This window comes from Lactuca serriola, chromosome 2 (assembly GCF_051521515.1).
Source record: "Lactuca serriola cultivar US96UC23 chromosome 2, Lser_US96UC23_V15, whole genome shotgun sequence".
Lineage (NCBI taxonomy): Eukaryota > Viridiplantae > Streptophyta > Magnoliopsida > Asterales > Asteraceae > Lactuca > Lactuca serriola.
The window spans coordinates 167,900,980-167,926,714 of NC_136409.1; the positions used below are offsets into that span (position 1 = coordinate 167,900,980).

At 33.5% G+C, this 25,735-nt stretch overlaps 5 protein-coding genes and 1 pseudogene across 9 annotated transcripts; 2 read left to right on the top strand and 4 right to left on the bottom strand.

The window, feature by feature from the left end:
- The first annotated feature begins 1,071 nt into the window (after window positions 1-1,071).
- D2HGDH (FAD-linked oxidases family protein) lies at window positions 1,072-4,156 on the top strand. 2 transcript variants are annotated; one of them, XM_079025271.1, is made up of 13 exons: window positions 1,072-1,302; window positions 1,545-1,867; window positions 1,960-2,061; window positions 2,144-2,191; window positions 2,286-2,356; window positions 2,431-2,549; window positions 2,639-2,734; window positions 2,827-2,936; window positions 3,020-3,201; window positions 3,276-3,490; window positions 3,562-3,647; window positions 3,733-3,858; window positions 3,955-4,156. In XM_079025271.1, exons 1-13 carry the CDS (start codon window positions 1,158-1,160, stop codon window positions 4,042-4,044), a joined length of 1,713 nt encoding a protein of 570 aa, XP_078881397.1. In that variant the 5' UTR covers window positions 1,072-1,157; the 3' UTR covers window positions 4,045-4,156. The 2 variants fall into 2 exon arrangements, with proteins under 2 accessions (XP_078881397.1, XP_078881398.1); XM_079025272.1 differs by lacking the exons at window positions 3,733-3,858; window positions 3,955-4,156 and having other exon boundaries at window positions 3,554-3,647.
- Window positions 4,157-5,371: 1,215 nt separating this feature from the next.
- On the top strand, window positions 5,372-7,400 carry LOC145087333 (putative ubiquitin-conjugating enzyme E2 16). The gene is made up of 6 exons (XM_079025275.1): window positions 5,372-5,552; window positions 5,748-5,851; window positions 6,551-6,653; window positions 6,749-6,812; window positions 6,882-6,970; window positions 7,077-7,400. Exons 1-6 carry the CDS (start codon window positions 5,523-5,525, stop codon window positions 7,170-7,172), a joined length of 486 nt encoding a protein of 161 aa, XP_078881401.1. The 5' UTR covers window positions 5,372-5,522; the 3' UTR covers window positions 7,173-7,400.
- Window positions 7,401-7,639: 239 nt separating this feature from the next.
- LOC145087331 (folate transporter 1, chloroplastic-like) lies at window positions 7,640-11,134 on the bottom strand. The gene is made up of 10 exons (XM_079025273.1): window positions 10,868-11,134; window positions 10,689-10,765; window positions 9,876-9,952; window positions 9,053-9,143; window positions 8,862-8,952; window positions 8,704-8,777; window positions 8,407-8,589; window positions 8,230-8,322; window positions 8,056-8,120; window positions 7,640-7,970 (listed from the first exon to the last, which is right to left on the bottom strand). Exons 1-10 carry the CDS (start codon window positions 10,977-10,979, stop codon window positions 7,823-7,825), a joined length of 1,011 nt encoding a protein of 336 aa, XP_078881399.1. The 5' UTR covers window positions 10,980-11,134; the 3' UTR covers window positions 7,640-7,822.
- Window positions 11,135-11,845: 711 nt separating this feature from the next.
- On the bottom strand, window positions 11,846-13,884 carry LOC145087332 (uncharacterized; annotated as a pseudogene). Its single transcript, XR_013700774.1, has 2 exons — window positions 13,151-13,884; window positions 11,846-12,109 (listed from the first exon to the last, which is right to left on the bottom strand). The product of XR_013700774.1 is annotated as an uncharacterized LOC145087332 (transcript).
- A 1,457-nt stretch (window positions 13,885-15,341) lies between these two features.
- Window positions 15,342-18,676, bottom strand: LOC145087334 (G-protein coupled receptor). Of its 3 annotated transcripts, none has more exons than XM_079025277.1 (17): window positions 18,482-18,676; window positions 18,308-18,348; window positions 18,095-18,186; window positions 17,967-18,005; window positions 17,813-17,866; window positions 17,648-17,722; window positions 17,446-17,554; window positions 17,287-17,332; window positions 17,093-17,186; window positions 16,934-16,986; window positions 16,757-16,841; window positions 16,551-16,653; window positions 16,383-16,475; window positions 16,190-16,256; window positions 16,004-16,070; window positions 15,844-15,897; window positions 15,342-15,771 (listed from the first exon to the last, which is right to left on the bottom strand). In XM_079025277.1, the coding sequence occupies exons 2-17, from the start codon at window positions 18,345-18,347 to the stop codon at window positions 15,616-15,618; spliced, it is 1,227 nt and encodes a 408-aa protein (XP_078881403.1). In that variant the 5' UTR covers window position 18,348; window positions 18,482-18,676; the 3' UTR covers window positions 15,342-15,615. The 3 variants fall into 3 exon arrangements, with proteins under 3 accessions (XP_078881403.1, XP_078881402.1, XP_078881404.1); XM_079025276.1 differs by having other exon boundaries at window positions 18,308-18,394; XM_079025278.1 differs by lacking the exon at window positions 18,308-18,348 and having other exon boundaries at window positions 17,648-17,702.
- Window positions 18,677-24,370: 5,694 nt separating this feature from the next.
- LOC145087336 (uncharacterized) lies at window positions 24,371-25,181 on the bottom strand. Its single transcript, XM_079025280.1, has 2 exons — window positions 24,849-25,181; window positions 24,371-24,767 (listed from the first exon to the last, which is right to left on the bottom strand). The coding sequence occupies exons 1-2, from the start codon at window positions 25,080-25,082 to the stop codon at window positions 24,555-24,557; spliced, it is 447 nt and encodes a 148-aa protein (XP_078881406.1). The 5' UTR covers window positions 25,083-25,181; the 3' UTR covers window positions 24,371-24,554.
- Window positions 25,182-25,735: the final 554 nt, after the last annotated feature.

Genomic DNA, 25,735 nt, shown 5'->3' on the forward strand with positions numbered 1-25,735 from the left:
GAAATCACCGTCATTCTCGTAGGAATGTCGAACCAAAAATATGTCGTCGTGTGTGATGGTGGTCGAAACCCTCCTAGATGACATGGTTGAGCCACAAATCCTCCATCCCAAATGACAAAAGTGATAGTGGTCGAAACCCTAAATCACTACCCTTATCCGAGAACGACGATATCCTTCTTCTCTGGCTCAAACGATCTCATTCTCTGACTCGATTTCTAGCAAACCACCATCGCAAGTGGGTTTTGAAGTGCTTCATAGTAGCGGCGACATTTCACCGGACTTCATACCATCGCCTGCCATTTAAGGTTTCTGAACGTCTTTCTCTGTCTCGATGACAAGAATTAGAGATTAGACGGTGGCAACATCATCTTTCTTGCCCAATTTTGGTTTCTTATTGTTGTTGCTAACCCTAAGAGTGAGTGAGAGAGAGAGAGGGAGAGATAGAGAGAAAGAAGAGTTTGTTTGTGTATGTGTGTGTGTGTGTGTGAGAGAGAGAGAGAGAGAGAGAAAGAGAGTGAATGCAAGAAAGGTGAAGATCGCCTATATAGGGTTTATGAATGTGATTGTGTGTATATATGTGTGTGCTTGAGCTCTCAAGAAGCTTCAGAGGCTTCAGGGGTTTTTTTGTTGGGATTAAAGCCCAATTATGAGGGTGGTTAAAGAGGGACCAGTTGGGTGGACAAGAACAAACCCAAAAAAAGCTCTTGAAGAGAGAGAGAGAGAGAGAGAGAGAGAGAGAGAGAGAGAGAGAGAGAGAGAGAGAGAGAGAGAGAGAGAGAGAGAGAGAGATTTTATTTTTGTTTTATTTTTTAATTGTTGTAATACAAGAAAAATAGAAAATAAAATAATAAGGTCAAATCGGTCATTATAAAAAAGTTCATAGGAAATTGGACTAAACTCGCAACAAAACGAAACTATTGGACAATCCACGCGAGTCAAACCCATTTTGGACCAAATTTGCTAGTTTTGTCATACCACAAGGACCATTCTTGCAATTTTGTCAAAAATATTTTAGCTATTAATTAAATAACTTATATAATTAAACTATTTTTTAAATTATCCATACGAAAACATGTAACCATCGTTCGCAAAACCAATAAACCATTCAGCTTTGAAGCTTAAGAGTTCCAGTGGGGCAAGCAAGTGCAAAATCAAAAATGGAGAAGCGGATGGCTGCTGCTACTGCTTCTGCTTCTTATCGTCTACTCAACCAAAAGAATCACACCTCTAAAAGATTTCTGGATCATCGCCGATTGGTCACTAATTTCAGTGAAGTTCACCGATCGTCTTCAAGTTCACGAGGTAAGGTATCGCTCTACAGTTACACTTATAGTTATGCACCCCTCTTTTCCACGTCCTATGCTTATAGTTATCCCAATTCACTTCGCAATCGACATGAAATAATGTTTTACATTCTCTTTTTAGGTCATACATCACAACTGTTGTTTATTGTTTGTAATATTTCCTGATGAGTTAGTAACCGGGATTAATGAACATCCAAATGAATTGGGGAAAGTGCGAATTATCTGACACTAATTCCACAGGTTCTATGCATCATTGTGGCACTGCGCCTCTCAAGAATTTTCTTGCACGTTTTCCATGGGATCTTCAGAAATCCTCTCTAATTCACATACAGAATCTTCCTGGAATCCAGCACAGAACTTTTGGTTCAGCAACTTCCACTATAATTCAACGAAACCCCTTGTTTTCAACCATAAATCATGATGATATCATCTATTTTGAAAACAAATTAGGGATGAAAAACGTAATTCAGGACGAAGAAGAACTACAAACTGCAAACACAGATTGGATGCATAAGTACAAAGGCTCAAGTAAGCTTATGCTCCTACCTGAGAACACTGATCAGGTTTGTATTATCTTTCCTTTTTCCAAAGTTGTTTCTTATGCTTGTTTTAATCACATATAGTTAGTTATCACTGTGGGTGTGTTTTCATGCAGTTATCTCAAATTCTTAAGTATTGCAATTCCAGATGTTTGGCAGTTGTTCCTCAAGGTGGAAACACAGGTCTTGTTGGAGGAAGTGTTCCTGTATTTGATGAGGTAACACCAACACTACTATCCCTTCATCTTAAATTCATTGTTTACTTTTGTTCTAGTTTTTGATTTACTGTATCAATTTCAGGTTATTATAAATACTCGGCGCATGAATAATATTATTTCCTTTGACGAGGTAGGGAGGTCAGTCTTCTTATATTACTAATCCAAAGGACTTTTTGGTCATTTTTATTAATATCAATATATATTAAAGTTGTACAATTTTACAGGTGAGTGGTGTATTGGTATGTGAAGCAGGATGCATACTGGAAAATCTAATGTCTTTCCTAGACAAACAAGGGTAATAGTTTTAAAATTTATAATATTATTTAATTAATATTTGTGTAAACATATTTAATTTAATTTTTGTTTCAGATTTATTATGCCATTAGATTTAGGTGCAAAAGGAAGTTGTCAGATTGGTGGAAATGTTTCAACTAATGCTGGTGGATTACGCCTTGTACGTTATGGATCTCTTCATGGAACTGTTCTTGGTAAGCCTTTTTTTCTCATTTTATTTTATTCAACTATTTAAAAATTTGGAATTAAACATTTATATAATTAAAAAATATAATAATTTCAGGTCTTGAAGTTGTTTTGGCAAATGGAAATGTGATTGATATGCTTGGGACTTTGCGAAAAGACAACACTGGCTATGACCTAAAGCATTTATTTATTGGTGTGACATAAAAATCAACTTTTATTTTATAAATATATAAAAATATTTAGCTGATTTATTACTCATTTATGTATGTATTTGACTATTTTCAGGAAGTGAAGGGTCTTTGGGTATTATAACAAAAGTTTCCATATTAACACCTCCAAAGCTGTCTTCTGTAAACATCGCTTTCCTTGCTTGTCAAGATTATATCAGTTGCCAGGTAAAACATTGTTTTTCTTTTTATTCTCTTAAAAAATAAAAAGCTTATATTATTATTATTATTATTTTTTTGCTGTCTCTTAGAAACTTCTATTCCAAGCTAAAAGAAGACTTGGTGAAATATTATCTGCATTTGAGTTTCTTGATGCACAAGCAATGAATCTTGTTCTTCATCATTTAGACAGTATCAGAAATCCATTACCATCTTCAATTTACAACTTCTATGTTCTTATCGAGACAACTGGAAGCAATGAATCTAATGACAAGTAACTTTTTTTCTATTTTACTTTACCTATTTATATATTTATATATAATAATAATTATTATCTGATTTTTGTAGAGAGAAGGTTGAGGGTTTTCTTGTGGATGCAATGGAAAGTGGTTTAGTAAGTGATGGAGCCATAGCACAGGATTTGAATCAGGCATCATCATTTTGGCAAATTCGTGAGGGAATTCCAGAAGCATTGCAGAAAGCTGGAGCTGTTTATAAATATGATTTATCAATTCCTGTTGAGAAAATGTATGATCTTGTTGAAGAAATGAGGATACGTTTAGGTAAAAGTGCAACTTTTTTTTTTCTCAATTTGTTATGATTTGCTGATTTTGGTTTTAAAAAAGAAAAATAGGTGGTAAAGCAAATGTAGTGGGATATGGTCACCTTGGAGATGGAAACCTTCATTTGAATGTCTCGGCTCCACAGTATGATGATGCTGTAAGATTTGTGATTTTGTTTTTCAAAAATATAAAATTATATTTTGTTGTAATTGTTAAAATAAAAAAAAAAATTATATTTACAGATTTTGGGAGAAATTGAACCATTTGTGTATGAATGGACATCAAAGCAACGTGGGAGTATAAGTGCTGAACATGGATTAGGTCTTATGAAAGCTGAAAAGATTTATTATAGCAAGTCAACTGCAACTGTAAGTCTGCTTTTGTAAATATTAATTTCACTAAGTGTATTTATTACTTTTATAAATGTTGTCTAAAGACTAAATATGATATATGATAATTTGTAGGTAGAGCTGATGGCTTCTATGAAGAAGATGTTGGATCCTAATGGGATACTGAATCCTTACAAAGTTATCCCACAATCACTCCTATCCTGAATTCATCCTCCTAATATCAATGTTGTTAATTGTGGTACTACTTTTTAATTTAAATTAACAACTACTCATTTGTAAATTACTTCATATTCAATAAATATAAAATAGTAGTTCATATTGTTTGTGTAAGTTTTGTGTGGTAGACTTAGATAAGGTAAGAGGGCATGAAGATACTGATTCAAGATGATTATGAAGTTATTAGATTTTCATCATTAATGACAGTTATTATTATGTCACACTTTATCACTACAAAGCTACTTCATTATTTTTGACCTTTTAAAAATTTGTTTTTGATGTTTTCTAGGTAGTTTTTTTTATTCGCTTAATGAAATACAGAAAAACTCATAGCATTGCCTGAAATAATTTTTTTTTCTTTTGAAAAAACAATTACCTTGCTTTGATATTTTAGCGAAAAAAATCATAGTGTTGTGTTTGCTTTAATTTTTTGTTGAAAAAACGATTACAAAGTTTATAGAAAGAAAACGTAAACCAAAATGATTTAAATGGTCATAACTCATAAGTACAAGGAGTAGTAGTTGGTGGGTGCACTTAACATCAAAGATGCATGAATTAACTTCGATTTTGGGTTTGAACCCATTCCCATTAATGGTGATTTTGAACTTTTGTTGGTTGAAAGTGATACATTTGTAGTAATAAACTATGAGCAATGTGAAGTAAAGCTCAAAATACATAGTAGAGTAAATTATACGAATGATCCCTATGGTTTAGAGTAATTTGTACGTTTGGTCCCTAACTTATTTTTTTAACTCGGAAGGTCCTTATTGTTTGTTTTTGTTAACGCGCTTGGTCCCTATCTTACCTAAAAAGACTATTTTGCCCTTGATTTTTTAATTTATTTAAATAAACACACCCCAAACCCATCCCCTTCATCTTACCTTATCCACCCCATCATTTTTCCACATTTAAATAATAGTCTTTTTAGGTTAGATGAGGATCGAACGCGTAACAAAAACAATAAGTAGGGACCAAACGCGCAACAAAAACAAACAGTAGGGACCTTCCGAGTTAAAAAAACAAGTTAGGAATTAAACACGCAAATTACCCCTAACCATAGGGACCATTTGTGTAATTTACTTAAAAAAAGTGTATTTGGAGGGTTGAATTCATAAAAGAAAATAACATTTTTACCTTATATTTTACATGTTTTCATAACACTAACTAAAGTTCTATTAGATATTTAGATTTGTATATTCTTAAAAACCAATAATGTAAAATAAACAATTCAAACACCACAAATTGAAATATACCAGCAACCTGAGGGACTATTTATGTAATTACTCGTAAATAAAATTGAGCAGCCAGCCATCCATGTATCTGTCACAACTCACAACACCGCATCACCACCCTCACACATACAAAAGTCAATCTCTCTCTCTCTCTCTCTCTCTCTCTCTCTCTCTCTCTCTCTCTCTCCGGCATCACCTCCGGCTTTGTGACTCGCTCTGCCGTTTACCTCCGTCATGACCGGCTCTTCCACTTCTTCTCGCAAGGTGCTCTCTCCATCTTTCACATGCACTTCTTTATCTGTTCTGTATACGTATATGCGTGTGTGTGCACGACTTTAGGGACTTTATAGTACACCCACACAGATGCGTATCTAAATTACGCGTTCCACTGACTTCGTCTCCAGAAAATTGATTGCGATCAGTTGTCAATTTGTCTAAAATTTGATGTTGATTGATCAGGTTTTGAGCAAAATAGCTAGCAATAGACTTCAAAAGGAGCTGGTAGAGTGGCAGGTCAATCCTCCTTCTGGATTTGTACACAAAGTCACCGACAATCTTCAGAGGTTATTAACTTTTCATTTCAATTATTTTTCTAGGTTTATCTATCCCAAAGTGTGATTTCCGATATTATTTCCTCGTGGTATACTCATAAAAGGGGATATAACTGTAAATTTTGATTCAAGGTTCCACGACCATGTTAAGATTCTCCACATATCCGCTGTCTTGTAACGATTTTCTTCTTACAATTCTCCATGAAATTTGCTAACAACTTTGATTTAAGGAAATTGTATGATCTTTTAATATGAAATTACCTACCATTAATAATTACCTACAATCAATGTTATTCCTCCAGTGTGTTACTTCCTTGAGCATATTGCAACCTCTAAGAATATGGAAATGGTTTGAACTTCCTTTCAGTTTGACAAAAGTAGGAATCTTGTTGAACCAAAACGATGGAAAATCTAACTTTCTTGCAATGATAATGATGAATCAACTTTTTTGCACAATACTACATAAATGGACAAAAAATGGCCATATGTAATTGTGTCCAAAGTTGGTGAATACCCATGTGATGTGTTCCATCAAAGAAAAATCATGTTTTTTCAACATATGATATGTGAGAGTTATTGTTTTCAAATAACTATATCTGAAAAACCTAAAATCCCTCTTAGAAGGAATTGACACAACCAACTATTTTGTAACTATTTAAACATTCAACATGAAAAGTTTTGATAAAGATATTTGTTATTTCTTGTTTAAAGATGGGTGATTGAAGTGTATGGAGCTCAGGGGACAATTTATGCTAATGAAAAGTATCAACTCCAAGTTGATTTTCCTGAGAATTATCCTATGGAAGCACCTCAGGTCAGTGTCGGAAATCTGTATTGATCAAGTCAATTATGTGTTTTACTTAGCTTAGCTTAAGCTTATGTTATGGTTTGTTTGGTGGAAGGATACAGGTGATATTTTTGCATCCAGCTCCTTTACACCCACACATCTATAGCAATGGCCATATTTGTTTAGGTAAGTAATTATTATTCATGTCCATTATACCATTTTTGTTAATATTTTTTTCAACTGTTTGTTTTGTAGATATTTTATATGACTCATGGTCGCCAGCCATGACTGTTAGCTCTGTCTGTATCAGTATTCTCTCCATGCTTTCAAGTTCAACAGTCAAGGTTCGTTCGTTTTCTTTTCTTCAAAAAAAAACATAGATAATATAACAAACATTTTGTATTGTTTTAGTAATAACTGATAACACAAACACTTAACCTATGGATGCAGGAAAGACCAGAAGATAATGATCGATATGTTAGAAACTGTAGAAATGGTAGATCTCCTAAAGAAACAAGATGGTGGTTTCATGATGATAAAGTTTAATGAAATCTTAATGTGATGGATGTAGCTGTAAAGTGGTAATTAATATTAATGTCTGTAAATGAAGCCAGGTCACATTTCTTGGTTATTTTACTCGGTCAGAAAGAACATCTTCTTCTTCTGGCTCTGGGCTGGCTGTTATTATGTAATTGATCAAGCTGTTGGAAAGGATGCTTTCATTTTACACATTTTATCAATCTATACCATGAGAAGTACTGCATCATTTATTTATGGGAACAATGCATTAAAAATAAAAGTACACATCAGATTTAGTTTGTTAGTAGATAGTCTTTTAACTTTGATTATAATTTATACACAAGTGTTGTGTTGGGTAAGTAACGAATATCAGCTTTATGGTGTATTTTTACTAACATTTCATAAAAGTTGGGCTTTGGGTTTGCTTATTTCGATGAGATTGGAAGACTAGTTATGTTGCTTGCCTCCTTCCTTATATTTTTGAATGCTTATAATGACTGAATGATTCAAAGGAAGTTTTGTTCTTGACAGACAATAACAGCGATAACCAATTACATGTTCGCTACATATACATTCCTTAAAAACTAAAAAAAAAAAAAAAATGAAGAAAGCAAGCGTATTAAATGAATTGTTGTTTTTATGCCAAAAGTGGTACCATAAAATAAAATACATGTTTGTCAGTTGTTTGCCCTTTCGCTAGTTGTCTTTGCAAGTTTTAGCAGATGCAGAACGTTTTCATACACAATGAAAGTTATTGAAGCTGCAGGCAGGTTTTTCAAAAGGTTTGCTGTTATCCCTCTGTAAAAACCTCTTACGCCTTCTAACCTGCAGCAACCCACCCATAATTAATTTATAAATCATAATATAGTATTAATTAAGATTTTTCATAAAAAAGATAAATAAAACTGACCGAGCAGTTTCCTTCACGGCATGCCAGCTGTCCATGTATCTTGGAACCCCATTCATGGGCCGTTGCTACAGTAAGTACATACAATTCAAAATCATTAAAAAAAAAAAAGAAGGAAACTTCATTGCTATATATTTCGCTTCAAAATTCAAAATTTAATGATGCTATAAAACCTACCTGCAAGCGAGAACGAATGACCTGAAACGGATACGTCGCCAGGCTGGCAGCTAGTTTCGAGGAAGCTCCTAAAACTGCGTAATCAACTGTTGTCTGTCACGAAATTATTATCATTATTATCAAAGTTTAATAATAAATCACCTAAATTAAATAATAATATTATGAATTATGAATTACCAATGACTCAGGAGTGTAAGAACTCAAGCCTCTTTGTTTATCCCTAAAGTCACGCAATTTCTTACGAAAACTTGCTAATAAGTCAGCAGCAGTGGTAATGGAGGCCATTTGTTTATCCCTTCGATCAACCAAAAGCTTACGAAGCTCCTCGTATGCTGTAAACTGAATAGCACCATGCGTCACCTGTATTTAAAAAAAAAAAAAAAAACAATAAGATTATTTTCTAATATTCAAAACCAACAATTTTGTTCTTCTATTCTAACATTTTTGAACAGAGATAACAGTACCAAATCTAACCAGAAAAAGACCCGGTAAAAGCCCTTTGTATAACGCCCTCCATCCTTCATCTTTCAGTATCGTTTTCAAAGCATCTAAATAAGGAAACAGCACAGTGAGGGTAATTTTGTCTTTTTAGTTATTAAAAGGAGGAATGGAAGAATGGGAATTGAACATACCAGCTAAGCCAGTATATGCACGAGTGTTTTGAGGAGTTTGAAGTTGTAATCGTGTTTTCACAAGCCAGATAGGATTCGTGAAAAGACATACCTGAAAAAAAGTAACAATAATAATAATAACAACCTATACATATTAGATCTATGAAATGACATATAGTAAACCAAAAAAAAAAAAAGTGAAAGAAACTCACCAATCCTCCAGCTTCTGCAGCTGATGCAAGATGAATATGAACAGTTGTTTCCTGTTGATTTTTCAGGTACCTTTGTTTGGCTCTGTTATAGCTATTCAACAAAAGGGTATATATGTCAACAAGTTGGATATGCATGATTCTAAAATACCCTCGGGTTCAACAATATTCTAAAATACCCTCGGGTTCAGCAATGTGCAATTGTATGGGTATCCATGTAGGAAAAGCTTGTATAGGTTCTAAAATCCAAAGTCGGATTTTGGTAAGCAGGGAAGGAATGGAATGGTGCATTCCATGTAATGGACTATTCCTGAGGGAATGTAATTCCTTTCATTTGACTGATTTTCATTCCATGGTTGAGTGTGTTCTTTTCCTTCCAAAATATTATATTATATATATATATATATATATATATATATATATATATATATATATATATTTAAAGAAATTACAATAAAGTATATATATTTTTATTGGTCTTACTTGAAGTTAATAAACTTTTACTATGTTTAATATTTTATAGAGCACTAAACTTTAATTAGCTCCGTTTTGATAGTAGCATATTTTGTAATGTCCGAGTAAACCCATACATTACTACCCAAATTTAATTACGAGAATAGAAAGCTTGAATTCTTCAACTGGCTACAGGTGTTCATATTACATATCAAGCCAGAGTAATTTATCATTGTTTATGACTGAAAGGACAAGAGCATTACAATAGATCTATTACGTACTATGCACTATGCACTATGGTGCCCTATTATAAAACCTTCAATAGAATAATTAAGTATAGCTTAAGTACTGCAGGGCTCAATGCTTCACTTACAAAAAGAAGTATAGACCCCATGAGATAGTTGATCCTAGCACTGCAGGGCAAAAGCCAGAATAGAGCCCTCTGAGACCCTGAAAAAATAAATGGCAACCATATAATTACTACATTAAGCAGAACATGTGAACAACTTCCAAAGGGATAAAATTCTACTTGGAATGATGAATACAATATGTCAATATCATATCTAGTTATAGGAGTAATTCAATTCAATAATTACAGCAGCATGAATACTGAACAGGGAAACATAACGAAATGTTTATAGTGGTATGAGATTTTATGTTGAGTTAAATGATTCCAGACATGAGTAGTTAAGCATATCTTACTAATACTAATAAAAAATCAATGGAGTTGGATGTAGAACACTGCTTATGGTACTTGATCTGTTACTACCAAATTAAATTGAATTAGAAGTTAAGCCGGGGTTGACTCAATCTGTATAAATGCTTATTAACATGAGAAATAATCATGTTAGCTATGGGGTCATCAGCACTAGAGATTAGAGAATGGACTTTCATACGAAGCAGTATGTAAAAACCAAACCCTATCGTACCAATCATACATCATGCTTCCTTCATATATCTTTAATCTGTATCTGGAACTGAGACCAACAATAATTAAAAATGATTAAGTTCGCTTTTGAAACACTAAATTGTATCAAATCACCATATGCACGAAACAAGAACGCAATAGAATTATCAAATTCCTTTCCTAGTTGTAAGTTTACAATAAATGAGCTATAAAACGCCCGTTTGCATGAACAGGAGAAATTGAAATTTAGCAACAACGAATAGTGTTGAATAAACGCACCTCTGATCGACCAATGGTGAAGAGAGCATGAGGAGTGTGCTTGTAGGTCGGAAGGTTAGGGTTCCGACCATCATTAACTGTTAAATCGAATAAAATCAACGAAAATAGATGTAGAATAAACTTGTTATTAGAGTACGAAACTAGACACGATCAATCTGAGTAAATCAACATTTACGCACCTTGGAATCTAGTCCGGACAACATCGAGCGGATGAGAAAACGTGACGGTAGCAAGACCGGCAACGGATCCCGCGGTGGCGTTCTCCCATCGCCAATCCGTCGACTGAGTCATAATTTAGTTTTGCCGACGACAGTTAGCGTTCGTAGTATGCAAGTTTAGGTGTTTATGGAGGGAGAAGAAATGGCAGTACGTAATGTTACACCGACCTGTTTGTTTGAAGAGCATATAAGATCCCGTCTATACGGATCCACTTTTGGTAATGGAATTTCAAATTTGAGTTAATAAAAAAAAATGAGAAAACTGTGTAACACGAAACGATTTTTATATTTATAATATTTATCTTAAAATAATTATATATTTATAATAGAATTCCATTGATTCCTAAAAAAGCATTTTAAGGTTTTTTGATAATGGTTAATTGAGTCAAAGCTTGTCTCATGCTAGTAAGAGGTATATCATATGTTGTTATAGTATCAAATTGTCATAATATTATTGATCTAAACCCAAAAAGACCCAATAAAAAACATATCAAACAACCCAAAACATAATATTTTGCTAACTCGTGTTTATTTAGCAAATGATATAATTCAATATTTTTTGATATGTAAATAAAATTCTGTATAGTAAAATTGGTTTCCGGTTTTTTCGGGGAAAATTATGATACTAGAAAAAACAATGCAAAATATATTTGGTCATTGTGATAAAAATATGTTGAAAAAATGGTTATTTGTGTTATATTATTATATGCTTACCTCTTTTGATCATTTTTGGACCAACTCTTCAAATTTTGTGCTTGGAGGTTTCATCACTTAAATTTCATTTGATTCTATTTATGTGAAAAATGTAATATACAACTTGTTTTCATGTTTTGCATGATATTTTACTTAAAATAATTTTATTAAACAAAAAAACACAAAAACAAGCTTGAGAAGACCAATCAGGATTGTTTTTTTTTTTCAGGTAAGAAATGAAGACTATTTTACTAGCGCATGCGATCATGATGCACAAATTGTTCAAAATCTGGATCACAACTCTCTGTTACAATTATTTTGGGATGAAAAAATATCAAAAAGAGAAGGTAAATGATCTTCTAAAAAGCTTCAGTTCCTATGATACCAGTGTACCAAACCTTAAAACCTTAAATGTTGCTTTTTTGGCATAGAAATATGAATGAACACTTCTACAAAGAACATAAGTATGCGTATGAGGTTAAGAAACTCTGCCATGATCTCCAAAGTTACCTGAATATGAGAAAAGGGCAAATGATTATTGATTTCTTATTACTCATGTGAAAAAGAAATTAAAAAACAATATTAAAAGAACAATTGCTAGTTATCAACATATAGATATACATAGTAGCATTTGAGAAACCTGCTCTTTTTTGCTAAAGTGTTGTTTGGATAAAGGATGATTAAAAATATTTGAGAAAATAATGGCACACTTGGGAAAATGGAAGGGAGTAAAAGGTTAGGATTTTATGGGGAAAGTCTCATTTCCAAAAAAAAAATCTGTTAAATTGTTCTTTCTGCATAAATTCAAAAAAAAGCACTGATATATAACTTATCGGATTAAGGGGCTGTTTCTTTTTAACTTAACTGGCTTAGTGGATTAAGCATTTAATCTGGATTCAGCTATACATGGTTGTTTCTTTTTGACTTAATCTGGACACAATGACATAATGAGTTAAGACAAAAACCTGGATTAATGTATCAAGACACTAATCCTTTTCCAATTTGCCATTCTTCATTTTTCCTCTAAAACCCGGCTTAATGTATCAAGAAACTAATCCTTTGCTAATGGCCATTTTACATTTATTTGTGTAAACCAAATTAAAATAAATGTTATGGGGAAGTCGATTTTAGCTATGTCAAATATAAGTACATGTACATCATGAGTCAACTCCATTCAACTAAAATGAAACTAAACCAGTAGTATTGAACTAAACAGCGTGTACAGAATAAAGTACATAAATTGAAAATACCTCTGATCTAAAACATGAAAAAACCATAAGTTCATGTGATTCAAAATCAAATAAACGAGTCGCAACTTAACATTTAATTCAGGATTAGTACCTTCAAAATGGAAGTATAAAATTGATTTCGCCACAAATTTACCAGCAAGATTGTTCTATTTGCAGCAATATGTGTGATGTGTAATCAACATTAACTCAAAGGTTCAAAAACACTTCTGACATCTTAAACATCAGTTCAAGATCATACATATGAAAGAACAGGATATCAACTAATTAATCTGATACTTTAAAGGATTTCAAATACAATTACCTCATTCCATAATGACTTTAGCCCCAATTGTCTTCATTTTCTCAATAATCTTCTCAGCTTCCTCTTTTGGTACTCCTTTCTTCAACAAGGTAGGAGCTTTCTCCACTAATTCTTTAGCCTCCTTCAAACCCAGATCAGTAAATGTTCTCACTTCCTTAATGATCTTAATCTTCGACCCAGCATCAAATCCACCTTCAAGTTTCAAATCAAACGCTGTCTTCTCTGCCGCCTTCTCTTCCCCACCTTTCACCGCACCGCCGGCGCCTCCTTTCATTCCGGTCTTCAGCCCCATGCCGGGCATCATCACCGCCATTACCGGCATCTCATTTATACCCATTTTCTTCCTCATAACCTCAGTCAAGTCTGCGGATTCAAGCAACGTTAAATTCATTAGCTCGTTAACGATGTCCGAGACGCGACTGGACGGCGTTGAAGGGTTTGAATTTGATTGTTGTGGAGAAGCGCAGAATCCTCGGATGGTATGCAAATTGGTACATTGTGGGGGATGAGATTCAATCAAATTGGAGCTTCGAAGCCCTAATAAACGAAATTGGTGAAGTGAGAGGGATTGGGAAAGTCTTTGGTAGTAGTATTTCTTCATGTTAATAGCCTTATTCTTGCGTGATCATGGAAAATATTGATGGGAAAAATGAAAAACCAGGAATGCAGGGTTTTAGACAAGATTTACAGTCCGACGGCGATAGGTTTTCAAGATTTGCATCAGCAGGAGGTTTTAGGGAATATAAAAGTTAAAGGGGGCACTTTGTATTTCTGATAAAAAGCAGGGGATCTCTGGTTACTTTTTGTCTTTTTGATCTATTTTTTTTTTAATTATTTTTTTAAACCATTAAAATAGCAGTTTGTAAAACAGTATAAAGAGTTACTGGACGTCGTAGTTTTTATTTATATATAAATATATATAGTTTGATATTTTTAAAACATGTAAAATTATATAAACCGAATTATCAAAAACATGCCATTTGATTTTTTTAAAATGAAATCAATTTGCAAAATTATTAAAGGTTTTTTTTTGTTAGCTTTTGAATTTGAATTTTTTCGTTTTATTTAAAACCAGAATCTTTTACTGTTGAACAAAACTTTTTTTTGTTAAACGCTATTACTATTAGAAGCTTTCAAAAATTGTGTGTCAAACACGCTCCTATTTTACTCTTAATATCACTATGTTTCAAATGAGACTTTTGAACGGTTGAATCATCGTCATGGAACTGCATACTATAAGTTAATTTGTCTTTTTAGTTTATTGTAATGTAGTTTTTTTTAAAAAAATTGTTATATAATTTATTAATAATTTTTATAATATGTTCAAAATTTTCATATTTTTTTAAAATAATTTTATGTTTTATAAAACTTAATTTTTTTTTTTACAACTTTATGAATCGGTTTGTATAATTTTATTAAAGATTTTTAATTTGTACCAATTAGTATTTTGTTTCAAATTCATTTTCTAAATTACTTTATATATTTATTTTTAAAATTGTAAGATTATAAACATGTAAAAAAATCATTTTTCTATATATTCGTTTTACAAATTTGTAAATATAAACCAGTAGTAATTATTTTTTGTAAATTTCTTTTTGTCAAAAACGTAATTTAAAAAAAAGGTATAAATCATAAAATGGCCGTTTAAAAAAAATACATTTGTAGAAAAATATGAGAATAATTAACAACAATTTTTAAGATCGACTAATTCTTGATGTAATAAATATATAAATTGACTTTTATAGCTATTTGAGATAGTTTGTTGGCAAATTTGGTAATTCTTGATGTAATAAATATATAAATTGATTTTTATAGCTTGAGATAGTTTGTTGGCAAATTTGGTGTAAACTCGTTTATAATTATAACTTTAAATGTATTTTTATGTAATTTTATATTTTCTGTCTAGTTATCTATAATTTTACTTGGGGATAAGTAAATGGATCAGCTAAACCAAACCAAACCAAACCAAACCGATCCTACATTATACAGTACAGTACGATTTACGCGTGATAAAGTTTATTATCCTTATAATTTATCATTAACCCAACTTGAAACCACATCTTTGTATTTAGTTTCTCTTTGTTTGATAATTTTTTTTTTCTAATCATCCCTATTTTTTATAACTAAGAAAGAATACAATCTCAAACAAACCTATCATTTAAACTACAATCTTGAACCATACACAATCAACTAAAGCTCGAAACATGCTTGCTTCTTTGATATGTAAACAACATAAAGCACTATAACTCTATAAGTTCAAACTCCATGAACATGATCCCACATAGGATTATTCCCAAACAATGTAAATGTAATTTTGTCACAACAAATACAGTCAAGAAACACTTAGATCCAATGCTTGTACTCCCGTGGGGAACACTAGAATCTGGTTGGAGGGCATAATAGGAAAAAGAAACGCCTTCCCTTGTATATCACTTGAAGTTAACAAGAATAGGCCAAAAGGGTAATTACGTCCCATATTTTCTCTCACTTGTTCTTGAAGATCCTGAAGCCACTTCAGTAGGCTCTCGTGTCCATGAAGCTTGACTTGTAAAAACATCATTAGGATCATCCACCCTTAGGTACCCTGACCCTGACCCTGATCCCCCTCCAACACCACTCACCTGATTTTTTAATTTTATTTTGTGTCAAAAATTATAAAACTTTTTTTTTTATGTATAAAAATATTCACTTACAGTCTCCAAACATGCAGATAAAATTGTCATGCCCGGCAATGCATCAATCCCATGCTGCATTTATCAACAAAAGTTTATAAATTTTCATCAGAAAAACAAACAAAATAATGTTTATATTTTTATAAAAGACGAAATTAGACATATATGATATATATCCTACCTGTTTTTGTACTCGAGTCTTGTAAACAAAGCCACCACAGCAGAATAGTATTGAAATGACAAAGAATCTGCTCCATTTACAATGTGTTTTGCATTAATAACACTAAGAAAGTAATCTATGCTTTGAAATATGCAATTTATTAAAGATATAAGTGCTGTGTAAATAGAGATAATTAAATTTACATACACGCAGGAAAAAATTCCAAATAGAGCCCATCCTTTAGTAGAATCCCCTCCTTTATTTTGCCTAGATTCTGCAATGTTATGAAGAAAAATCATGCATCAGATGATGCCACTATTTTTCATATTGAGGGGCATTTTAGACATTTTTTATTAATAGTCAAACACTTTGGTCAAACAGATAAGAAATTGAGTATTACCGCACATTTTTGTAAGAGTAAACTGAATGGGATCATAACCCTCCACTGGGATAGTTATTTCAACCTCATACGGATTCTCACTGGTTTTTTCACCTGAAATTTTATAAATTTTATAAAAAATCGAGTCATGATGAAATATAGAATAATAGATATATAAAATAATTGTACATCTCCAATCGATGTTCAACAATGTTGGAGACAAAGTTGTAGGTGGAGTCCCGGTTGCCCCTGAACCAGACAAAGTAACCTCCAAACCGGTCTCTGGAGAAACCTTAAAATTTACAAAAAGATTAAATTTAAAAAAAATAAAAATGAAAAATAGAATCCAATCAATGGAAACAAAAGAAACTGGGTAAATATGAGTATATATATACCTTTATGGATGGTTTTTTTACTAAATGTGAAAGGGATGCAATTGCTGTCATATAGAGTGATACATCACTCTGGTCTGTATCAAACCTGCAATAAAGTAAACAAAGGGTAAAATAGTAATTTTCTAACAAAACATTAGTTTAAGAACCAATAAATGAAAGTACATCTTCTTCTCACACCTGTAATCCTTATAAGCCTTTTCGTAACCGATTTGAGTCATGCCATTGTAAACCTATGAGGAGTTAAGCAGTGAGTCAAGGGTATAATAGTAATTTTTCCAACATAACTTCAAATCAATCATGATTTATAAAATATTACAATTTAATATAATATCTTACAATTTCCCATGATCTTGGATGAAAACCCACTGTGAATCCTTCAAACACTCGTAACCCTGGTTTCTCACATGGAATTGCAAGTTCAACAATAATTCTGCATTCAAATATTAGAAATAATTTCAAAAAAAAACTATTAGCATGTAGGAGTGAAAAAATTAGTGCTAACGAAAAACACAAGTTTTGCTAGAGAAAACCTGCAATCTGACTCAAGTGTAACATTGCATACACATTCAAGTCCACCTGAGAATTGGGTACAATTTTTTTATTAAAAAAAACATGCAAATATCTTTAGAACATTTAAAAAGTTTTAAATTCAGAGAAAAATCAAAAAAGATCCAAAAAAACTCACATACCTTTGCAACGCCCATTTGGGCAATCACCACATATGATGTTTACTTGAGCTGTACGCCCCCTTTTGTCAAGACTTATTTCACAGTGTTGAAGATCACCATTATAAAATTCCTAATGCATAAAAAAAAACCACTATTATAAATCAAACATATTGAAGAACAAATTTTCATGAATGAGATATAAAGATTCTCAAATTCAGCTTACTTGAACAAAATCATAACGTCCTGAACCAGCAACAAAATAATTGAAGTCATCAAATCTGCCAAAAGCAACATACCCCTGCAGTAAGCTCACACATTTACAATTTTGCCATCATGTTTATAATAAATATAATACATTTTAATCATTAAACAAGGTATGATGAGTCACCGGTTGTGATCTTGTTTCCACATCTTTACAGAATCGAATTGCATAATCAGTATCCTAAATACAAGGAAATCAAGATCAATATGTACAAAAGAAACTATCCCAAATTAAAACAACTAGAATGAAATCAAGGTCAAAATGTACAAAAGGAAATTACCACTCCATCATACTCAATAGGGTGTCCAAACCAGCTACTCTGTATAGTATGTTAGAGAAAACAAACTTTTTTTTGTCACCAAGTAATACAGAATTTAATTCCAAATTGCAGTTACTTGAGGAGGATACAAAATCATGAATGTGGCTAGAATTGTCAAGAGCATAGCAACTGGTTGCAGGTACAACCACAGAACCAACGATGCCTGTTTGATAGAGGAAAGCTGGAAATGAAACAAGAAAACGAAGTTGTCATTCAAAAAAAGAACAAAACTGATATACATTCAACAGTTTGTTTCTTAATTCTTACAGAGACGAGTAAATAACTACTAATTCATCAATTACCTGTAAAAAGGGAAAAGAAAAAACTGATCTGGACCTTCATACTAACAGAAGGAGAAGGAAGAGACTGTAAGTAAGACATCGACATATCTTGAAGCGAAAGGCATTTAGTTTTATGTAAGGTAATGGATTTGAGATTTAATATTAATCAGTTGGGGATAATCAAGGAACCTATACCTGGTTTCTATGCACAAACTGATCGCGATAACGAATTACAGGAGGCAGGCAAGCGATTATTACAATGGCATTTGAATCATCGAACACCTGAAGATAACTATGACAGTTACCCTGAAGTTCAACAACGACGGTTTTGTATTATTTTGGGTTTTGCAAGTTATTAGGGTTCGAATCTAGGGGTTCAATTCCGATGAAGGATCAAATATAATAAATAAAGTAGCAAACAATATTATTTCATTTTTAGGGATTTTACACAAAAACATTTTAATTTTAATTATTATATTCTATTCCACTCAATAAAAACCATCCGTTTTTTTGTTTTTTAAATAATTTCCACTGCAACCTTTTATTTTCCTTGTCCGTTTAATATGTGCTAAAAGCCTAAAACTAACATAATTTTTTCATTTATTTGTCAGTTTAGCATATGTATTCAATGAAAACTTATTTTGTTTCTTAAAATGATTTTTGTAGTTGTCCGCTATACATACAAGCTAAACAGATATATGAGAAATCATTTTAGAAAATTAAATGTTATTTTGTAAATCACATGTAATGTTATGTAAGTTAAAAAGAAATCATGGCAACTTTTATACATGCTAAACTATAAATAACAAGTTCTTACAAAAATTTTAAATTCGAAAATCAAATAATTTTTATTGAACACACAATATATTTAATAATTAACCGATAAAAACTAAAATATATTGACATATGAATATTGTCATTTGTATTAGAGAAAATGACTCAGGAGGGTAACAAACTATCGTTTTTGTTCATATTTGATCAATTTTTTTGTATGCTATTTGTTAGGGATGTTAGACCCAACAAATTAGGGGTACAATAGACTTCAAATACACTACTTTAATGTACTAAAAAATATTACAAAGCAAGCATAATCGAACCACAGAGACACGACATAAAAATCTATACCTCTTTGCGCAATATTTTGGTTACAAAGGGGGGTTTTATTTGCAAAAAGTTAAATAATGAAAATAACAATTTACTTTAAGAACATATAGAAAATGAATTAGGTTTGTAAACAATTTGTTGGAAATGTTCTAGTTCTAGTTTTAGTCCTGAATGTTGTCATTTAATTCTATTATGATTTGATGTAATTCATGATTATTATTCTAAATTGGTACCAAAAGATATTAACACGCTTTAATACCTCTCGGTTGCCAAATTATCTATCTAAAACACGCTCTTTGACTAGACCTAACTTTACTAATTTGATCTAAATACGCTCTTAAATTGTATAAAAAACTGCATTACGTTTTGTATAAATTTCCCAACAATGTTAATTTCTTCTTATACACTCGGAAGTGTGAAAACATGTGATATATGTCCTACAATAAGAAAAATGGTTATCATTAACAACTCTTAAAACTAGGGGTGACAACTTTCGACCCAACATGTAACCGGACACTGATCCCACCCGAAAATAGACAGGTTTCGGTTAAGAGTTTTGACCCGTCAACCTACCAACTCATTTATTTCATGGGTTGGGTTGGGTTATCTGTTTGGATTCACGGGTCAACCCGTCAACCAGTATATATATATATATATATATATATATATATATATATATATATTACATTTAAAAAAATGATATATTTAGTTATAAATGAAATTTGACTTCCATCCATATTCGTAATATTCCGTATCATTGTATTCCTTCCGTATTCGTATGTGACTAATCTGCATTTGCGGCTCGTTAATCACAAAAAGAAAAAACACATGTCATTATTTTCACGAGTCACGCACGAAGAACAGATCCACTTTCTATGAATTTTTTCATTTTTCATTTTTATTTGGATGTTATTGACTTTATGAATTTATGTTGAAAATCTTATTTTATGTTAGTTACTTTAATAATTTTATGAATGAAAAAACCTTATTTTTTAAAATGTGTTGTTTATTTATTAAACGATTTATATGGGTTGGGTTTGACCCATTAACTTGTGAACCCGCGAACCCATATACGTAAACGGGTTATATAGTGTAACGACCATAAAATTCCAACCAATTTAAATTTTTCAAAAACAACCCGATTTCATTAAATTATTACAAAAAGATTTTCAATACAATTCATTTAGAGTATTCCCAGAATCACATCACAACATAAACATGAGGAGCGGTACGATCACGTCTTTGCCTTGCCACGGTCTCCTAAAGAACCTGAAAAACATTAAACCACAACTATAAGCCCGAAAGCTTAGTGAGATATCCCCAAAATACCAACCACATATACCATACACGCATAACATGCCATACCATATCCGATCACAGAACAACCATGCACTTCGGGTCTACTGTGTGACTGGTCCGCCGCATCGGCCAACAATCCACCTGGTCCACCCTCCGAGTCTAGCCATATACATCGAGTCTGCAATGTGATTGGTCCGCCCGCACCGGGCCTTCAATCCACCTGGTCCACTCTCTGAGTCTACAGTATGACTGGTCCGCCCGCACCGGGCCTTTAGTCGGCCTGGTCCACTCTCCGAGCCTCGGCACGTCTGGTCCGCCCTCTTGGGCCTAAAGCCTATCCGGACCACTTGTTAGGCCTTTGGGACAACCGGTCCGCCCTTGGTATCTTGGCCTACAGCACAAAGCAGGACCCGCCTCAACCCAACCCCAGTCCAACAACCATGTGCACATAAACATACAATCATATAACAATTCACAGTCAACAAGCTGAGCTAACAGATCACATAGCATATCATCATCCTAACCAGGATACCGACCTAACCGGTCACTAGCATAGCATCACCCTACATATCAGGATACCGACCTCATCCAAGTCTCTAACATATACCATCCTAACTACCAGGATGCAAACATATCTAGCAATAACATAATCAACAAATACCCGGATCTCAATCCGATAAAGGGCCGGCCTTGGTGCCTTAGACCCTGTTGATATAGTGAGGATAACTCACCTCGCAATTGCCGAAACTCTGAATTGAAGAATCAGATTCCCGAATCACCGACTCACCGAAACTCCCGAACTAGCCATCATAACAAAATAATCATTAGGCCAAACATACATCCACTTATTTGGGCCAAGGCCAAAGTCCAAATCTTCTACAAAGCCCAATATTGGCCCAATTTACTAAATTGGGCCCTCTGCACCAAATGGGCCTAGATTCCAAACTATAAGGCCCAAATTGAAAATGCCACAGATGGGGTACGCTAGGCGTACCCTTCTTGGTACGCTGGGCGTACAGCAATGCTCGCAACATGGGATCGGGACACTGGCCCGCTACGCTGGGCGTACTCATAGGTTATGCGGGGCGTAACCTCACTGCTCAACAACATCACATAAAGTCTTAATGGTTTAAGCTCTTAAGCCCAAACTTCAGATCCTTAGGCCAAATATGCCTAAGATTCATAAAGTCTCAAACTTTATCACTTGGGACGTCCATAAAGCTCTTAATCCAAGGTCTTAATCCATTAAGACCCACTTATCTCACATATAGAACAACCTCAGCCCTTGGGACCTCATTTTTCTCACTCAAGACCTCTCCTAAGGTCTGAAAGGACAGATAATCTTGACCAACTCGAAACATGCAACAAGATGAGGACTTTTGGGGCAAGAATGGTGTCAAAGCTTTACAACACATAGATCTACACAATATGAATGTCAAGCAAGAAGCTTTATACCTCAAATAGGCTCCAAAGGATGATGTCTTTCCAGATCTATAAGCTCCAGCCGTTCCTCTCCTTCTTTGACAACTTCTCCTTTCTTCCTTTATGCTCTCCTTTGCTAATCCAAGCTTTCCAAGACCAAACACACCCAACCAAGGAGGTGGGACGGCTATCTAGGGTTTCTGAGGTTAAGAGAGTGATTATGGAGGCTAAGGAGGAAACCTTTATGTTCTTTATATAGTGGTTGCCTTAAAATTAGGGTTTTAGGGATTCTGAGAGTACGTTGGGCGTACCTCTAGTACGCTGGGCGTACTCACCCAAACACCCGCGTTTCTTCCCCCACTACGTTGGGCGTACGTCCAGCTTACGCTGAGCGTACCCAGCATGATCTCTTTTCCATGCACGGTCTTCCCTTTCCACTTTTCCCATAAAAGGACCAACATTACCCTTTCTCTTAAATCTCAGGGACTCATACATAAATACTTTAAGAACGGGGTGTTACATATAGGTTGGGTTGGGTTGAGGTTTCCAACCCACCAACCCGTGATCTGTCAACTCATATATTATATGGGTTGAGTTGAGTTGATGTTTTCTGACCCGTCAACCTGCCAACCCATGACCCGCTAACCCGAACTCAACCCAATTGTCAAGCCTACCTAAAACACCCATTTTTCCTAAATAGGTGTATCAATTTCATGTATAATGGTCTTGATCTCTCGTATGCCAAAGACCTCCAAAATCCTTTTTAATCTTAGCCAAGCTAAGACCATCTCCAACGGGGGTTCTATGAAGAGTTTAATGGGATAAAAGGGGTGATGTGACATTGAATGAAGTAAATATGCATTGTAGCTAGTGTTAATTGAATGGGGGTTCAATCGCCAATTCCCCATTGAACCGTGTAGTGTAATGTTTTTTTTTTTCAATTTAATACAACAATTTCTTTTTCAACAAACAAACTATATAATGTTATTTTTTGATTTATGTTTTATTTTATTTTATATTCAATAACTTAGTTTATTAAGTTACTTTATATTTTTTATTCTAAACAATAAAAAATATATAAATTAATTTTAAAATATGTTAAAAACATAACATCTTATTTAATGTATTATTCGCAACTTTTAATTTTTAAATTGTAATTTTTAATTAATTTTTAGTAATTGTAACTTTGAATTTCTAATTAATATAATATTCTACTTTTATTTATTAGTATTATTTATAAAAAATAAAATAAAATGGTGGTGTGACAATCCATTAAACTCTTAGTTTAATGGAGTGTAGAGTTTAATAAGTTAAATAATATGGTTAGTGAAATGTTGGCTTAAGAGTTCAATGTATACCAAAGGGTCAATGACATAGCGGTATCGAGTCACCATCTCATATGAGAGATCAGGGGTTCAAGTCTCAGTGGAGATATAGGTTAGTTAGTTTGTCGTTTAAAAAAAAAAAAAGAGTTCAATATATTGGAGATGGCTAAGTAAATTCATGCCCACATTATCGGTACGAGTCTTGATCAATGTTGTTCCGTAATTACAAAACTAGTTCGTGCGTTGACTGCGAAATGCGACGTCCCTATGGACCCATACCCCATCCAAGCCATTCACCAAGTTAAGCGCCCAAACCCATTTTTGTTAACAGCTTTGATACGTGGTTACTCTATATGGAGTCTGTAATTAACGTTCTATAATTTGATGAGACGACGAGGGATTGGTCATGTGTCGTTTACATTCACGACTTTGTTGAAAGGTTGCAGTGCTGTTGGTGGGGTTAGTTAGGGTATGCAGATTCACGGGCAGGTTACAAGTCTTGGTGTGTTTACTTTTCATTTGTATGTGGGTAATTAATACTTTGATTGACATATACGTTAGATATGTGAGTTCTTGGATAGTACTCGGAAAGTGTTGGATGAAATGACGTAAATAAATGAAATCTCATGGATGTCGTTAATTGTGGCTTATGCGAGACATGGGAACATGGAAGAAGCAAGTGAGCTGTTCGAAGGACTGCCTACAAAATGGTCATGGGATTTTTACAAAAAGCCAAGGGAGGCTTTGGACTACTTTGACAAAAGGCAAGAGGCTTAAGTCAAAACAGACGAGGTTAGCTAGTGTCATTTAAGCTTGTGCCCAATTAGTGAATTAGATGCAACGAAGTATGCGAAATGGGGTCGTGGAATTGTTGAAAAAGCTTCATCCTAATACTTTCTTTTTATCTTTTTAATCGATTAATTATATTATAATAGGAACTTAACTTGATCGTATAATATTACAAATCAGGAACCAAACATACAAAACCATATCCCCAGCTGCATGCCTTGTGTATCACTCACACACACAAACCCACAAGGCGGATTATTGTATCTACTATATCGTGTCATAAATACACGCATCATACATGATTAATTATACATGTAGACATCAAACAATTACTGCTGACTCCCTGATAACTTTTCATTTATTTGCTCCATCAGTCCCTTTTTCTCATGCCCTTCATCCTCCCCCTCATATCCAACGCCACCGCCGGTTTCAACGGTGGTTGTGGTTGAAGCGTCCTGCTCATCTCCACCAGGCAGCTTCTCCTTGATCTTCTCAACCACACCTTTCTTCTTCCTTCGTCCTCCCTCACCATCATCCTCCGACTGCACAATTAATCAAACACAACGTTAATTATTGATTTCAAAGTCTTAGAAGATTTAAGATAACGTATACATTTCACTTACAGAGGTGGAATTGCCACTGCCGGAAAGGTGGAGGATTCCCCCGGCACCGGCGCCATTATGTTTCCCTTGTTCATCGACGTGACCATGAGCAGCTCCCGTTCCGATGGTGTTAGTTTTTGTAGCTTCGATATCTTCATCATGACCTACGGCTGTTGACTGCAGTGGGTTGTGGGCTTGCTCGTCGGTGTGGTGACCCTCCTCATGGCCGTGTTGCTCTCCTCCGTATTGTGCCATTACTTCCGGTGAAAAAGATTGTTATAAAGTACAAGTGATTATGCAGAACGTGCAAACAAATAGCTGATTATAGTGGGAAAGTCGATGGGATTTGAGATGGGTGAACTCGGGATTATATAGTGTCATAGGGACTACACGATTAGAGGAGTTATAACGAGTATCTCGCACAAGTTTGGGTTAGCCCATTTTGTTAAAAAGTGTTTTTGTTTTTAATAAGGTATATCGGTTTCAATAATGTCATTCTACAAAAAATTAAAAAAAAAAGTATCTTAATCTATGAATTTAAGTTATTTTTATCCTTATAATTCTTTTAACCGACATTTTCAATATTTCACTTTTATAATAGTTTTTTTTTCTTTTTTTATAAATTCATTTATTTTATTAGTTTTTTATAAATATTTATGAATATACAAAAGTTTAAGTAAACTAGGGGTTTTTTATTTTATATACAAAAATATATACTATGTTATAGTAACAGTACAGAAAACAAATACTATGTTATAGTTACGACAACATGAATAGGTCTGTTCTAGTAAGTGAGATAAGATATGAAGTCGTGATAAGTTTTTGCTATTCTTAATTTGGTTCTAAATGGTGATGAATAAAAGAGTAAAGTAGTAATTTTTGTTTTCTTGTTTTTCGTTTCTTTGTTT

Bases quoted from the DNA above. Each gene is read 5' to 3' on its own strand.
- LOC145087334 (XM_079025276.1), bottom strand. From the start codon at position 18,392: ATGTCGATGTCTTACTTACAGTCTCTTCCTTCTCCTTCTGTTAGTATG. The intron at 17,867-17,966 runs GTAATTTCCTTT...CCTTGTATTTAG, and splicing joins CTATTGAGTATGATGGAGTG to GATACTGATTATGCAATTCG. The intron at 17,333-17,445 runs GTATGTGAGTTT...CCCAATTCTCAG, and splicing joins CCCAAATGGGCGTTGCAAAG to GTGGACTTGAATGTGTATGC.
- LOC145087333 (XM_079025275.1), top strand. From the start codon at position 5,523: ATGACCGGCTCTTCCACTTCTTCTCGCAAG. The intron at 5,553-5,747 runs GTGCTCTCTCCA...TTGATTGATCAG, and splicing joins CTTCCACTTCTTCTCGCAAG to GTTTTGAGCAAAATAGCTAG. The intron at 6,971-7,076 runs GTTCGTTCGTTT...CTATGGATGCAG, and splicing joins TTTCAAGTTCAACAGTCAAG to GAAAGACCAGAAGATAATGA.
- LOC145087336 (XM_079025280.1), bottom strand. From the start codon at position 25,082: ATGGCACAATACGGAGGAGAGCAACACGGCCATGAGGAGGGTCACCAC. The intron at 24,768-24,848 runs GTAAGTGAAATG...TTAATTGTGCAG, and splicing joins GCAGTGGCAATTCCACCTCT to TCGGAGGATGATGGTGAGGG.
- LOC145087331 (XM_079025273.1), bottom strand. From the start codon at position 10,979: ATGACTCAGTCGACGGATTGGCGATGGGAGAACGCCACCGCGGGATCC. The intron at 9,144-9,875 runs GTAAGTGAAGCA...TTTGTTGAATAG, and splicing joins TGGGGTCTATACTTCTTTTT to CTATAACAGAGCCAAACAAA. The intron at 8,590-8,703 runs GTTAGATTTGGT...TTTTAAATACAG, and splicing joins TTTTACCGGGTCTTTTTCTG to GTGACGCATGGTGCTATTCA.
- D2HGDH (XM_079025271.1), top strand. From the start codon at position 1,158: ATGGAGAAGCGGATGGCTGCTGCTACTGCTTCTGCTTCTTATCGTCTA. The intron at 1,868-1,959 runs GTTTGTATTATC...GTTTTCATGCAG, and splicing joins TACCTGAGAACACTGATCAG to TTATCTCAAATTCTTAAGTA. The intron at 2,062-2,143 runs GTAACACCAACA...TATCAATTTCAG, and splicing joins GTGTTCCTGTATTTGATGAG to GTTATTATAAATACTCGGCG.